The sequence below is a fragment of the Drosophila eugracilis genome, unplaced genomic scaffold (genome assembly GCF_018153835.1).
Source record: "Drosophila eugracilis isolate 14026-0451.02 unplaced genomic scaffold, ASM1815383v1 contig_2154, whole genome shotgun sequence".
Taxonomy (NCBI): Eukaryota; Metazoa; Arthropoda; class Insecta; order Diptera; family Drosophilidae; genus Drosophila; species Drosophila eugracilis.
In genome coordinates this window covers 5041173-5055386 of record NW_024573038.1, presented here as the reverse complement: position 1 = coordinate 5055386, position 14214 = coordinate 5041173, and the positions used below count along the sequence as shown (strand labels likewise).

At 38.0% G+C, this 14214-nt stretch overlaps 1 protein-coding gene across 1 annotated transcript in view; it reads right to left on the bottom strand.

The window, feature by feature from the left end:
* Window positions 1-12098, bottom strand: part of LOC108114133 (adenylate cyclase type 5) — a 35976-nt gene extending 23878 nt beyond the window's left edge. The window contains exons 1-3 of the mRNA XM_017224909.2: window positions 11848-12098; window positions 1432-1671; window positions 925-1179 (exon numbers count right to left, since the gene is read on the bottom strand). Of these exons, the coding sequence (XP_017080398.1) occupies window positions 925-1179; window positions 1432-1647 (471 nt within the window). The 5' untranslated portion in view covers window positions 1648-1671; window positions 11848-12098. The remainder of the gene's footprint in view (window positions 1-924; window positions 1180-1431; window positions 1672-11847) is intronic.
* Window positions 12099-14214: the final 2116 nt, after the last annotated feature.

The window sequence follows — 14214 nt, the reverse complement described above, 5'->3', positions numbered from 1 at the left end:
ACCAGCATACTCTCACACACACACACACAGATGTGTGCAGTTGCTAAGTGGCCCCCTGTGCATGCCAGCTTAGCCATGCAAGTGTTAGTGTTTGCCTGCGTTTGTGTGTATGTGTGGCTTGGCTTGTTAGTTGGCATTAAAACACGTTTTTATAGAGTAGCGTATCTGAAAAAGGTGTATAGGGAAAATAGTTGTAAAAAATGGGAACTTTGATAGATGTTTGATAGTAAAAGCTTACACAATGATTATGTTTTTACAGGGAAGTAAACATAGAAAACTTTTAGCACAAGAACAAAATATTACTTTAAATTTTCATTTTATCACCAAGGTGTTCTTTTACCATTTACCATGGTTTATCTTAAATACATTTAGTCTTATGACAACAATTTCCAGACTACGTATTAAAATATTATATTGTTAAACTAAAAACTCAATCATTGTTTATGAACTTTTCTTTTTATACAAAACTTAAACAAACTATAAACCATTATTATACATACAACCCCCGGGCACCCTGAAATTAATTAAAGGAAAAAATTGAATTAAATCAAAAATGCGTTGGAAAAGTTTGAAGAGTTTCCAATTAGCCACAGGGCTTCGCTCCCTCAAGCCCAATTTCGGCATCGATTGCGATAAAACAATAAATTTAATTAAAGCAAAATTTGCTGACATGCAGCCGGCTGGCTTGTGCCAGATTGTTTGACTTTAAATATAAATAAATTTCCCAAGGGCCAAACTTCGGCCATCAATGAGATGTATTTAAATTTAGCTCGGCCCAGCTTATTTGCGGGACAATTGAATTAAATATTTAAATCCCACAACAGGTGGAGGGGATAGGTATGGGTATGGGTACTGGCCTGCCTTCGACGTTCCGTCCATTAGGCGGGCAAATTAATTGATTCCAGAATCCCCTAGAATACTCACCGCAATCAAACTGCTGCTAACCATGGCCTTGCCTCCCTTGGCACTCGTATTGAAATGTTCGATCACCTCCCAGTTGGACTTCTTGGGCGTCGACGGCTGGGTCTGGGTCTGCGGTGAGCCCGCTCCGGAGGAGGCTCCACCACCACCTCCGCCCTTGCCCTCCTGCCCAGGCACATGCAGCTCCATGGAGGCCTGTTGGCTCCCCGTCTGACGCAACGAGGCCGAGCGGCTAAAGAACTTTCTGTGCTTGCTCTCCTGGAAAAAATATGTAAAAACTGTTTGAGTAAACTTATTAAAAGAGCAAATAAATCTGAGATTGACCATGGAAAATGAGGGCAAAAAAAAGGAAACCATTTAAATCGCAACCCTCGAAAAAGGGTGTATTAACTAATATTTTTTTAAGGAATAACGTATTTTCTTAAGTGTACAGCCTTAGGTCTTCCCTTTTCCCTAGACATTTATTACGCAATGATTTTGTTATCGAGTGTAAGGGGTCAATTAGCTCACCTCCTTGCTGCTGGCCAGGCTCGAAGTTCCAGTACCGCCAGCTCCTCCGGCACCTCCTGCTCCTGCTGCTGCTCCATGGCGCATTCCCCGGAGAGACAGGCGTTTGGACCACTCCCGCTTCTGGCTCTCCGATGACAGCGAACGAAAGATGTGGGTGGCACCACCGCCCACCGCTCCACTTGGGCCACCTGTTCCCGTTCCTGGGGCACCGCTCATTGGTTGTCCCTCGAACCTCTGGTCCTGAAAGAGGAAAAACGGAAGAGATGGGGAAAGGAAATTGATTTTCATTTTACATGCTAAAAGAGGCACAAAGAACGAGAGAGGCAGTGCGCTAATTTCTAAACAAATTGCCAATTTTTGCGCTCGACAGCGACAGAAAATGGCATTAAAACAATAAATTCGATTTTGCACAGGCACAGGCAAGGAGGCAGGGAGGCAGGAAGGCAAACCCCAAAACAAAGCAACTCAAACAGAAACTGCCGCCCCCGCAGAAACACAGAAAAAAAGCATCGCAAACTGACGCCGCCAATAAATATATCGTATCTACTTTTCGGATTCCCCCCAGCACCCGCTTCCCACCTTCTATATATATACTTATGGATATATATGGGTTTTTAAGGTTTTTGTTTTTGGGTGCCGGCCCACTTAAGTCTCACGAAATGCTTGCCAGACACGCAAGGTCCTATCAAAACAGAAGCAGCGAAAGGGACGGGCATATTCGAAGAGAAAGAGATGGGTAGGCCCACAACGAGTACAACTTCAGATTGTTTGTTAAATTTTCGAATGAAACAAAAACTCGGAAGAAGGAAATTCAAAGAAATTTATCTGTGATCAAGCGAAGTTTTAATACCCTTTTAAGGTCGTAAAGTTGGAGAGATTATCTTAGAAATACTGCAGATGAGCTGGCAGGATGAAAGCTGAGATTATCTTGTTTTTATGGCAGTCTGGAAATGATGTTTGTCATATGAAAAGATATGCTTGTAGGTTCTCGAACAATAGGAATAAAAATCAGTTTCAACTTGGAATAAGGAAGAGTTTTCACTTTATATGTCAGCAGTTAATGTAATTATGATTGGATAAAAATATACGAGTATCTGAAGTTGGAGAAGAACGTAGCATATTTCTTAAAGAAAAGTCCTCTACCGACAACTAATGAGTGTTTTTATAATGAAATATTCAATAAATAATCATAAAATAATGCATTTTTGTTGGTTAAAAAGTATTATTAATAAGTTAAGCCACAAGCAACAAAGCTCCTTAGACGCAAACCTAAAAATCTTTAAATAAGACGAAGTAAGGCAAAGTTACTTTTTGCACGTACAATTTTGTATTTTAGGATGTGAGAAAGATTTTTACAGAAATTGTGAAGATTGTAGCGACGAAAGCCATTAATTTCATAACTTCTTTTCCTGAGCTATAAAATGATTAATTGATAATTTTGAATATATTTAAGAGCTTGTTAAGATATATAAAAAGAAATATAATATTTATTCAGTACAAACTCTCTCTTTAAATATTATTATTATTATTAAAATGTAACCAACTTTCTGATATAGTCAAGCTGCCCGCTTTCATTAGCATGCCAAACAAAACTGTGCCACAGACAACAGAAAAACAAAGGCAGGGTGAAAAAAAGCGGGAAGCGGGAAAAAGCGGAAATAAAAGGAAAGCAAGCCGTTTGAGGGAAAAACTTCCATTGTGGAAGGTCTTAAAGCCAAGCACAGGTCGTTCGCCGGTTTTCTTGGCTCTTCATCGTCTCGTCTTCATCATCGCCGTACTTTGCCTTTTGTCGGCTTTTGTTTTTGGCCAGAGGCGGCGTTGAAAACTTTGCCAATACAGGGCCAAAAGGGGAGCGAGCAGACGGCGAAGGGGAAGAAGGCCGAAAAGAAGTGCCTGGCCAACGGCATAAATATGTCAAAAACACAACGCTCCGCGTGCTATAAACAAATTGTTTTGCTGTTGCCAAAAAAATATATGAAAAATTTCAGCAGCAAAAATGTAAAGGAAAAATGATTTAAAAAAAGATAGCAAAGAGTTCTTGCAGAAGTACGAACCTATCGAATAACATAACAAACTGTTCAGGGAAATTCACTTAGGAAATTCCGTGGAAATTCTCATGAATCAGTTCGCACATATATTTGCCATTCAGAATTCTCTGCTTTTCATTTAAACATTTCAGACACCCGCCAAGCAAGAAATATGGGGCAGCGAAGTTCATAATATAAACTATAAGTCATATTTCGTAATTATACAAATGAAAAATATTTGTATTTCTGAAATGCTACTGAATAGGCTAAAACTGAGCCATTTAACACTTGATTACGTCTTTTAGAGGTTTGCATAATCAATAGAGTGAAAATTGGGTAGCCAATTCCCAATTTTCTTTAAGAAATTTGTCTGCAAAAGCCAACATCAATTAGGAAAAGTTTTCTAAATAGTAAAACTAGAGTCACAACTTTATGAATACATCCAAAAGTCAGCAAAGTTTGCTTCGAAACCAAAGCTAATAAAAAATACTCCGAAGTTTTCCCAACTTCTCACTCATATGCAAAATAGGCAAAGGAAGACTCAACTTCGAGGCTGGAAAATCCCTGAATACGTTACCCTGGCAATTGAAAAGTCCCCCTAACGAAAGCTCATAAATGTCGTCATCGTCTGTCATTCGACACTTTATGCCTGCCTTCAGGAATCATTTATTCAACGGCTTAAGTCTTAAGCTATTTTGCATTTTCCTCTGCTACTTTTCCCATTCGTGGTGAAGAAGAAGGTGAAGAAGTCTGCTGATAGAAAATGGGAATACAAACGGATTTAATTGGCCCGAACTTCAGGGAACAGCCGAGTATGCAATCAATCAAAAATTATATCTTTCGAATGCTAAATAGGATGATTAATCACAGGAATTCGCAGAAGAGAAATGGTTTATCATTCTTCACAGTTTGCAAATTATTAACTTTTATTTTGGATTTGAAATATCTCAGTTAATATTTTACATTTCCATGCTTTCTTTTTCTATCAATTTTAACTAATTCTTAGGACTTTATCCCAAGGAAAAGCTCATAAATAAATTAACATTTTTCTTTAACCAAGGGTTATACTGCCCTAAGTTCCTACGTGTATTCCTTGTTTGCATTTCTAATACAACAAGAGCTCGGAAAACTCCCACTAAATCAATGTCAACACCCCGATTTCCCAGCCTTCTGAAATATTTGCACACCTCGCCAGGTAAAATGGCAAGCAAACAGTTCTAATATCCAGGAAATAATGGTATATCGCTTCGCATATATTCGTTTCGTTTCGTTTCGATTCGATTCGATTCTATCGATGCCGCAGTCCGATGGCAATTCATTATGTTAATGGCGCTAATGGTCTGGCAAATATTGTGCCAGCAACAAAAACACCATCGCGGCCAAAACAAGAAAGCACAGCAACAACACCCAGGATAAACTTTTGTGTCAGCTTCGAGCCAAACAAAAATTAATAAAAACAAAACCAATTTGATAAGCGAAGCAAATTAATGAGGGCAGCACTCTTTTTCCGCCCACACTCTCTCTCTCTCTCTCTACCTCTCTTCCCCTTAAAAAGTGCGACATGTGTAAAAGGGGGGGGAAAAGGGGGAGTAAGTACTAAAGGTTTCAGTGGTGAATGAGTTTGCCTGACTTCGGAATACCTGGTAACTGGAATTTATAGTAAATGAGACAGTAAAAGATAATAACATTTCTAAATTCAAAGTAATTTGTATGTTCAAAACGTAAAAATATAATAAATAATACCCAATTTCTTAAAGAAATTCCCAAAAAAATAGAAGTTTTTAGTTTTATAATCAAAAATCTATCAAAAAGCCTTATTAATAAACACCTCAAAAACATTACAGCCCATAAACTAAGTATTATCTATGAAATATGCCACATAATCCAGGAAATGCTGGATTTAATACCTACCACTGCCGATTGAGTCCGAAAGAGTTTTTGTGTGGGGGGAAGCTTTGTATGCCTTCTCTTCCGCGCCTCCTCATGCATATTCATTCATTAACCGGGCAACCGAACAGCTGCTGGCATTTGGCATCGCATTTGGCACCCTCCCCCCTCATCCACCCTCTTTTGAGACAGCCCAACTATAGCACCACCCCATCCTCCAATTAACCACCCATGTTTTAGCCTCCAGGTAAGTTCTCTCTAAATATAGTTAGTGAAGCCAGCATTCACGCACTAACACACGTGCGACCAACACTTACCCACATACTCAAAAACGCAAACGCCGCAAAGGCATTGAGAAAAATAAGTACAACTTGTTAAGACTCAAGTCGAATGTTAAAATAAAGAAAAAATTGAAAATCTGTTAAGGATACTTAAACCAAAAAGTAATTCTTTAAATTTTTAATATTCATTATTAGAATCTTCGAAACACTACCAAAGGGAGGATTCTTGATTTTACATTATCCTGAAGACATGTCCTGAAGTAATATTCTAAACTTTCAAATCCCAAACATTTTCCTCCAAAATACTTCCAACTATTTTTCTTTCAGTGCCCCCTGTATATATATTTTTAGATACCGCCAAATGTTTATGCTGCCATGTGCCGCCTGCTGCTGTTTGTTGCCGTTTCTGATTTTTTGGTGTTGCTGGCTTTTTGTTTACGCATCGTCATCTTTGGGCGTTTTGTCTAATGTTTGCCTTTCATTTGACGCGCTGAGGTGTTTTTCGTAGGTACAAAATTTGCATTGCCAAACGAATTCATTAGCCGATCCGAAAGTTGGGAAATGGCTATACAAATGCGTGTGCCATTGGAAAACTGGCCCTGGCAGTGAACAGACGGAAATATATAAAAGGAAAAGCTTTTGACTAATCAAAAGGTCAAACATTGATGAGCACTCAGGTGCTATTCTAGCAGCCCCCAGAAAACACTACGGAGTCTAAAGGAATTCATTAATGATCTAATGGAAATACTTAATTGATTTTATTATTTTTAGAAATTTGACTTGTTTTCTCTTATAATTTACCGATAACAAAACCTTTTCGTTTACCACTTCGTATGAAAGCTTTTGGGATTATTTGATTGAATTTTCGTAGGAATCCATGAGATTGATTTATATTGAATCCTAAATTACTCAGCCAAACATTTATTTAGATTTCTATCCAGAAATTCCGCCCAAGGTCTAGCATCCCATCAATTAAAATTCTCTAATGAGCAATCGAATTAATTTGGTGGAAAGGGAAAAACCAAAAACTAGAATATGTGCGGCTGGAATAGAATGGTCTGGAATAGCATTCATAATTAATACGGCAAGTGAGTAGGAACCCAAAAGCAACGAGCATAAATTTGTTTAGCTTATAAATTTGTTAAAACAAACCCAAAAGCCAAAACCGAAGCTGAAACCAAGGCAAAAGCCAAATGCCAGACAGAACCCACATATTTGCCGAATGAGTTGTGGCCAGAATATGCAAGAAATATTGAGGGCAATAAAACCGGTCAAGAGCATCGTAATAAAACTCGAACAAAAAGCCATTGGACGAGGTCCAAAAAAAAGGAGAGACAGGCGGCAAAAGGGGGGAAAATGGGAAAGTTCACTGGCAGCACAGCAGCTAAGCGGAAAATGATTTCCAGTAGCTAAATGGGTAAACAAGATGGCAAAATGACTTACTAATTTGTGACATGATCCAAGTTAACCAAACCAAGCGCATGAATGCGACATCCTACCTGAACCCAGATGCTATCTCGCTTCCTCTGGCATTCTGTCTCAGTTTATAGCTTTGGTCCTTTGGTCCTTTAGTCATTGTTGATGATGTGCATTGAGCAGTGAAGAGAAGCGTCAATAGAAAACGGGAGTGATCGACAAGGAGGTACTTAGTAATCGGTAGTCAGTTATTTAGAAGTATATATTGGAATATTTATGTGAAGGAAGTCTTGTAAGAAAGGATATTTTGAGGATAAATTAAAGTTTTCTGAGAGTAGTCAATGGCAAATAAGCTTGTGATTTAGTTTGACAAATTGTACAATTTTTGGTATTTAAAGGCAGATATCAAATTTGCATCTTTCTATTAAATAATAAATCTACGCCTTATACCACACTTTTTCCTTTAATATCCTTAAAGATGTCTTCAAAATTCTTAACAATAAAATTACAACACTTCCTTAAGCTTTTTCCAGGTAACTCCAAATATAAAGCTAATATCAGAGGCACCACTCCCATATTTTCCTGATCACTGGGTACATGGGCAACAAAGTCAAAACAGTTTCCCTGGGCCCGATGCGCCATCCTTCCTTGCCATTTTGTGTTTTGTTCTGTTTTGCCGTGTTTTGTGTTCGCCTGCTTTTCTTTTGCCCTGCTCTTCCGCTTTTGCCGTTGGCTTTGTTTATTTTAAGTCCATTATCCGTTATCCTTTATGCGTTGCGCTTAGAGCCATGTGCTCATGTGGCCCAGAGCTCACAGTTCCTGGCCAATTCTTGGCCCCATGACTTTAGACCTCTGTCATGAGGCTTTTCACTATCCCCCCCTCTTTGCATATTTAGTTTGTGGTTACCCTTTATGTTTATATAGTATGGATGTCCTGCCTGTTTATTGTTTGTGCGCCGGTTGCAATTTCATTAAAGTTATGCAGCAGGACAGGGTTATGGCCCTTCCTCTGGTCATACGGCCCATGGAACTGCATTCCGAGGACCTCCGCCGAGTCACTGGGCAATGTCAAGTGCCGATTTGGCTGCCAGCCAGGAGCAAGGAGACCTTCGCCTTCGATTTCTCGGACAGCCTACGTCACCGGTGAAGGACTGCCCGAGGCATTGATTGCTCGATAAACGCGGTTCTCACAGGTGCACTAAATCAAAAGGTGTCAATTAAGGGTAAAAGTTGGTTTATGGAAAAAAAAAGGTATTCTTTGCAATACAAAGTGTTCTCTTTAAATGTTTTAAGGATTGATTGCCTTTTTACAGCTTTTATGTTAGCATATTAAAGCTTTTGTTTGGGGATTTATAAACCTTTTTAAAACTATCATTTCAGCTTATTACAGTTAACCAACATATGCCAGAAAACTGTTATATATGTGGGATATGGGTATATTAAGGTATTAAGCAGCCTATTTAATTTCATATAGGGACACACTGTTCGGAATTCGTCAACCTCGTAGCTTTTTTCCATCAGCCAAAACGCCATATAGAACTGTCTCCTTTCGTCAAAGAATGTCTATACCCATCACCCTCTTCCTAATAGAAATTGCGCCTTACTAATTTAAGTTGAAGTCAGTCGATTGCGAATATTGAAGAGAGCAAATGTCATCCATAGAGGGCGGAAGTCGTGAAGTTTAATACCAAAACCTTTGTTTCTTTAATTTACTTTTATATACATATCCGAAATAAACATTATCAATTTCTTCGTTTTTTATTATTATTGTAGTTCAACAGGAAACACTTTAAAGAACAGGAAATTAAATTTAGATACAACATATTTAAATATATTAAAAAAAACAGTAGAAAAACTGCAACATATAAAGTTGATTTAGATTAAAGCCAAAATGTTTTTATAACCGCTTGGCAAAAAGTAATTCAATATTTATTAAAAGTTAAACTAAATCTAGATTCATATGGAGATACTTTCGATTGAACTTAACAAACAAAAATATTTCAAAAATTGTAAACTTCTTGACATCAAACCGAACTAACTAAGATGCATTGCCTCATTTTACTCACAAGCCGAAAATCACATTTATTATTTATTCAAAAATGACTTTAAACAAATTCCTGGCTTTCCCCTTCTGAATTATTTAACTTATCGAGCTTTCAAGAATTTCCCAACGAATTCATTTTAGTCATTCACTTTCCAGCTCGCTAAACTGCACACACACACACACACACTCAAGTGAACTGCATTCTGAATAGAGTCGAAAAATTTGGGATTCGAATTCCGTTCGATTGCATTTCGATGCTCTCGAATGGTGCATAAATCACGAAGTTTATGATTGTTTATATGGCCGACATAAGTACACATTCTTCTATATCTGCCTGCATTTCTGCGAATGTGTGTGTATGTGTGTGTTTATAGCGAAAATATTGTGTGCATTTTCATGGACAATTGCTGAGTAAACACAAAATCGTGTTCAGTTCATTGTGCTTTTTATTTTATTTTCTTTTGTTTAATTTTGGCAACCGGAAAAGCCGCAGCGAAACAATTTTTATAGAGTCAGGTGGCGAATTTGTACCCGGAACTGAGGAAATCTCTCTCATTTCTGGGCTTTTCAACCAGAATCAGAAATGCCTAGTCATGCCAGAAAAAGACAAATAATTGAGTTGAACTTGAAATTTTTGTATTTTGTTTTTAGTAATTGAGTTGAACTTGAAATCTCTCTATTTTATTTTCGTATCTCGGCAATGGAATGTGGCAAGTTCAAGGACTCTCACAGTTTCCATCTCATGTGTCAAAGGATGCCCGGGGAATTAAGGCAGAAAGCAGATGGTCCACACTCTCGGATTAGAAAAAAGAAAATAGGAAGCTCCAGACGAACGGAAAACATATTGAACTGAGAGCTCAGCCTTTATGGATAGGGATCGGAGATTGGGGATTGGGGATTGGGGTATTTGGGGACTCGCCTTGAAGTTGCCATCGAATTCGTGCGTGGACTGCAAACAAAAGAGGATTTTCCTCGTACTAATCAGGCGGTTGTTGAGGGTAGGGGGGAGTGCAGTGGACTAAGGGTCGCAGGTCAGTGAAGAAGAGCAAGAAAAATAATTCCATGAATAAATTAACACGCTCAACAGCTGTTTGGATTTGGCTTTTAAGGGATAGAGATATATATGACCGATGCCAGACGAATATTCAATGACTAATTAAAGATGCCCAACGAGGCCACATCTGCGTATCTTACTACATACTTCGATGTATCTGCAGTGAAACGATAATCAAAGGGGTTTCTGTATACATTCAGCACTCAATTTTGACTTTGGAATATAAATATTAATCAAATGTTTAAGGAAATTGTGTAGTTTATCTAAATATTTTCATAATAAGCACAAAATTCTTTAAGAAAGGTTCAAAAATATATTTAACTTGGATTTTGCTAAAATAGATATAAGAAGTTAGTCCTTTGCTTAACATTTCCTTACCACTTTTAAGGAAATTTACAGATTTAAAGGTTTAATATTTTATTTCCATTAATTGTTTTTATTTGGCAAGACCCCAGGCAGAGTATCGACATATTTGTAAATGGAAATCTAATGAATTAGCGTCGAGTGAATGTGATCAAAGCTGTGGGCTAATGACATTCAGGCTAATTAGTAATGTGTTCACACAAATTAGGCATAGATTAGATGGGAATATTATTCGATATGAAATTAAATGCCAGACAGGTAGGCAGGGGTTATCCTCTGATGTAAAGGAAATAATTGAAATCTTATCTTTAGTATTAAAGTGCTTTCTGAAAGTTTCGCCGTAACTTTTAAGTCCTCGCACTAAATCGAATTTTAATTTGCGTTGAGCCATCGATTTCCTAAAACGCTTTCACATCACACCAACTTCAATTATAAATTCTTTGTAATCCATAAAGTTGCTGCTCTCCTTTTGCCAGATAACTGTGGCGCCCGAGGAAAAAGTTTTGAGGCCATCTTTGGCCGCACCAGGACATTTAGTTGCTCAAAGTTTAAGCAGAACTTGGCCCACCTGCCGACTGCCAACGAGCATATCTAAAGTCAGATGAGCCACCATAAATCCCCACTAAGACCAAGACGAGCCTATGAGATAAGAGGTCACATACAGAGAGAGAAGGGAGATAGGAAGGTAACTACGGAAGGTCGGGGGTCACAGGAAGTGCGCAACTCCACCTCTCTGATGGGGCATAAACTTTTGTGTTTAACTAATTGCTGGCTCACACCAACACACAAACACACACACCAACACACAAACACACGCACACTGCCAACTGGGAAACACATGCAATTTTCATCTCTGACACTAAACCGCACTACCTGCCTGTGGTTGGGGGCAAATTTACTATCTCATTACGTATACTTAATAATTTACAAAAATATTCATATTACGCATACGCCTCGTACAACGGAAATGGAAATAAACCAAAGCCAACGTTGCACTGGGAGCCTGTACATGAGCTGGAACGGAAAAGTTAATGTTGGTAGCGGGGAAAAATGTACTAAAACTAACAGAAAAAAAAGGAACAGCTTCAGTGGTTTTGTATATTGCGGGTTTGGGGAAAACTTGTTCGTTTTTTTTCGTTTTTGGACAAGCCCGTGTGTGTGTGCGACGTTGAACATAATTAAATAATTAAGCACTTAGAGTGGCAGACAGCTTATGAATGAACAGAATCACAAAGGAGCAAGCGGAACGTAAAGACACCCGCCCACAGGTCGGCTACTTAATGTTCTCGTTTATATTAAAAGGTGGAAATCAGAATTTATTCCCATGCAATTTTCCATACATACCTTACAAGATGAAAAGTTTCCCACCAACTGCTCCTCCCGCCGATGACAACGCTGATGTTGATTAGGCTGATGATAATTTATTTGAGTATTTCGTATGCATTAAAGAACAACATCTGAAGAATTTTCGCATTTTTCCTTGTTTGTTTTTTTTTTGCTTGATTGTTCTCCTTACTTTCACTTTGTTTCTCGCTGCCAACTTTTGAACTTTAAATTTGTGCGCATTTTTTACAGCCGAAATGGTTGCATACCGAAAAACGAAATTCCCGTTTAAGGCAAAAATATTTGAAATAATTATTGCGAATTTAATTTTCCCTTTTGGCTCCCTTTCGATGTTTTCGATGTTTTTATTCTTTCATTTTGTTTACTGTGGGCGTTGGGAAAAAAGGTCTTCACAAAATAAACTGTGTAAAAACTTTCTCGTTTTTCACACAAACACTCATGCAAACTCACTGGGGAAAAAAGAAATTCAAATTAAACTGATTTGTTGTAGTCGCCTGCCCTGCCGATTGTTGTTGTTGTTACTGATATCGTGTTTTTGTGCGAGATTTTTATGGTTGACAGTTCACTTTTTATGTATTTGCTGCGGCCAAAAAAGGGTCTTTAAGGCGTGTGACCAACATACCACAACAACAATGCTGAAGGGGAAGTAGCTTGGCAAACAGCATTGATTATGTATTTTTGGAGTATCAGAACATGAATAGCGAGGGCTTTGGGGAAGTCTATTAGAGAGGACATTCTACTATGATCGAAAGAAGCTGGTAAATCTGAACTTTAAATGAAAGAGTGGCACTTTCTAAGTCTTTCAGTTAAGTTAAGATAACATATTAGGTTGTCAAAAAAGTCTTGCGATATAAAATTGGTTACAATAATGCGATTCAAGTCAAATATGCGCCGTTTTGTGCGATGACGCGTTCCCAACGAGATGCCAACTTCATAATGCCCCTTTCATAGAAGCTCGCTTCCCTATTGGCAAAAAACTCGGAGCGTGGCGCATCTTCGCCCACCTCTACACCAGAACGAAAACGTTGATACCATCGTTGTGCGGTGGAAATGGAAACTGTATCGGGTCCATAAACTGCACAGATTTTATTGGCGGCTTGAGATGCATTTTTGCCTTTATCGTAGTAATTCTGTAAAATATGCCTTATTTTCTCTTTATTTTGCTCCATGATTGCGACGCTATAACGCACGAACGACTTATCAATCAAATACGTGTTAGCGCGTGAAATGAGCTTTCCAAAAAGGTATAGTATGACCGGATGCGACGAATAAAACAAGAACTACGCTCTTTCAGCGCCAACTAGCGAAAATACCGCAAGACTTTTTTGATAACCTAATATTTATTGATTTTTTTTTAAATAATCATAAGACCTAGATGCCATCGGTAGGCAGTTGATTTAACTTTTGTAAGCCTAAACCTACTTTGAAATAATATTAATAATAAATCCTTTACAAAAATTGAACATGTTTTTGCAATTAGGCCTGTAATTAAATATTTTAAATAAAATTACACTAAAATGTAGATGAAATTCTTTCAATTTTAATTTGAATTTCATTCTTTTGCTTAAAGAATTTATTGCGAATTTTATGATTATTCTACGAAGAAATTTCATAATAAACATCACCCACTTCTCTCACCGCTAAATTCGCTTTAAGAATATGAAAACAAATTTTCCACACATTTCATCCTAAACAAATTAAAGACAAGTAAATTTCAACATTTCAAACGTAGGATCTTTCAACTATATCCAATAAAAAAGTAGGTTTAGATGGAATATTTGGCTAATTGAACTTTGGGTAATAAAATACGAAAGCTAGCGCTTGAAAGCCAAACAAAGTGCTGAAGTAATTGGAGAAGCCAAATTCCAAAATTGCCGCGAATCGAATGAAAACAACCAAATTAATTTGTTTGCTTTATTACTTTGACCCAGTGGCTCAAACTGTATAAACAAGGAGGGGGTAAAAAGGGGCTCAGACCGTGTTGAGACTGACACCAAATGGCTGGCAATTTGCATACGAAATAGGCAAATTGGCAAAACACAAATTGCAGGTGGTAGGAAAAAAGAAACACCGAACTGCCATAGGTGAAATTACATAAAAAGGCAAAAGTGTAGAAATAACAAATTCCAGGCAAGTCAAATGATTGAGAGCCATAAGGACACGCCATCGAGTCATCAATAGGACAGCCCTCGATATCCATCTTTGGCCCTTAGAGCCACTCCTCCTCCCCTAACTCAGCCATCAGCTAAATCCCAATCAGTCAGCGAAAATCAAAGCTCAAATCAACGCCCAGCAGAAGTCAAATTAGAAAACAGGAAGAACAAAAAGAACAGAAAAACAACAAGTAAATTTGGGTTTCTACAACCA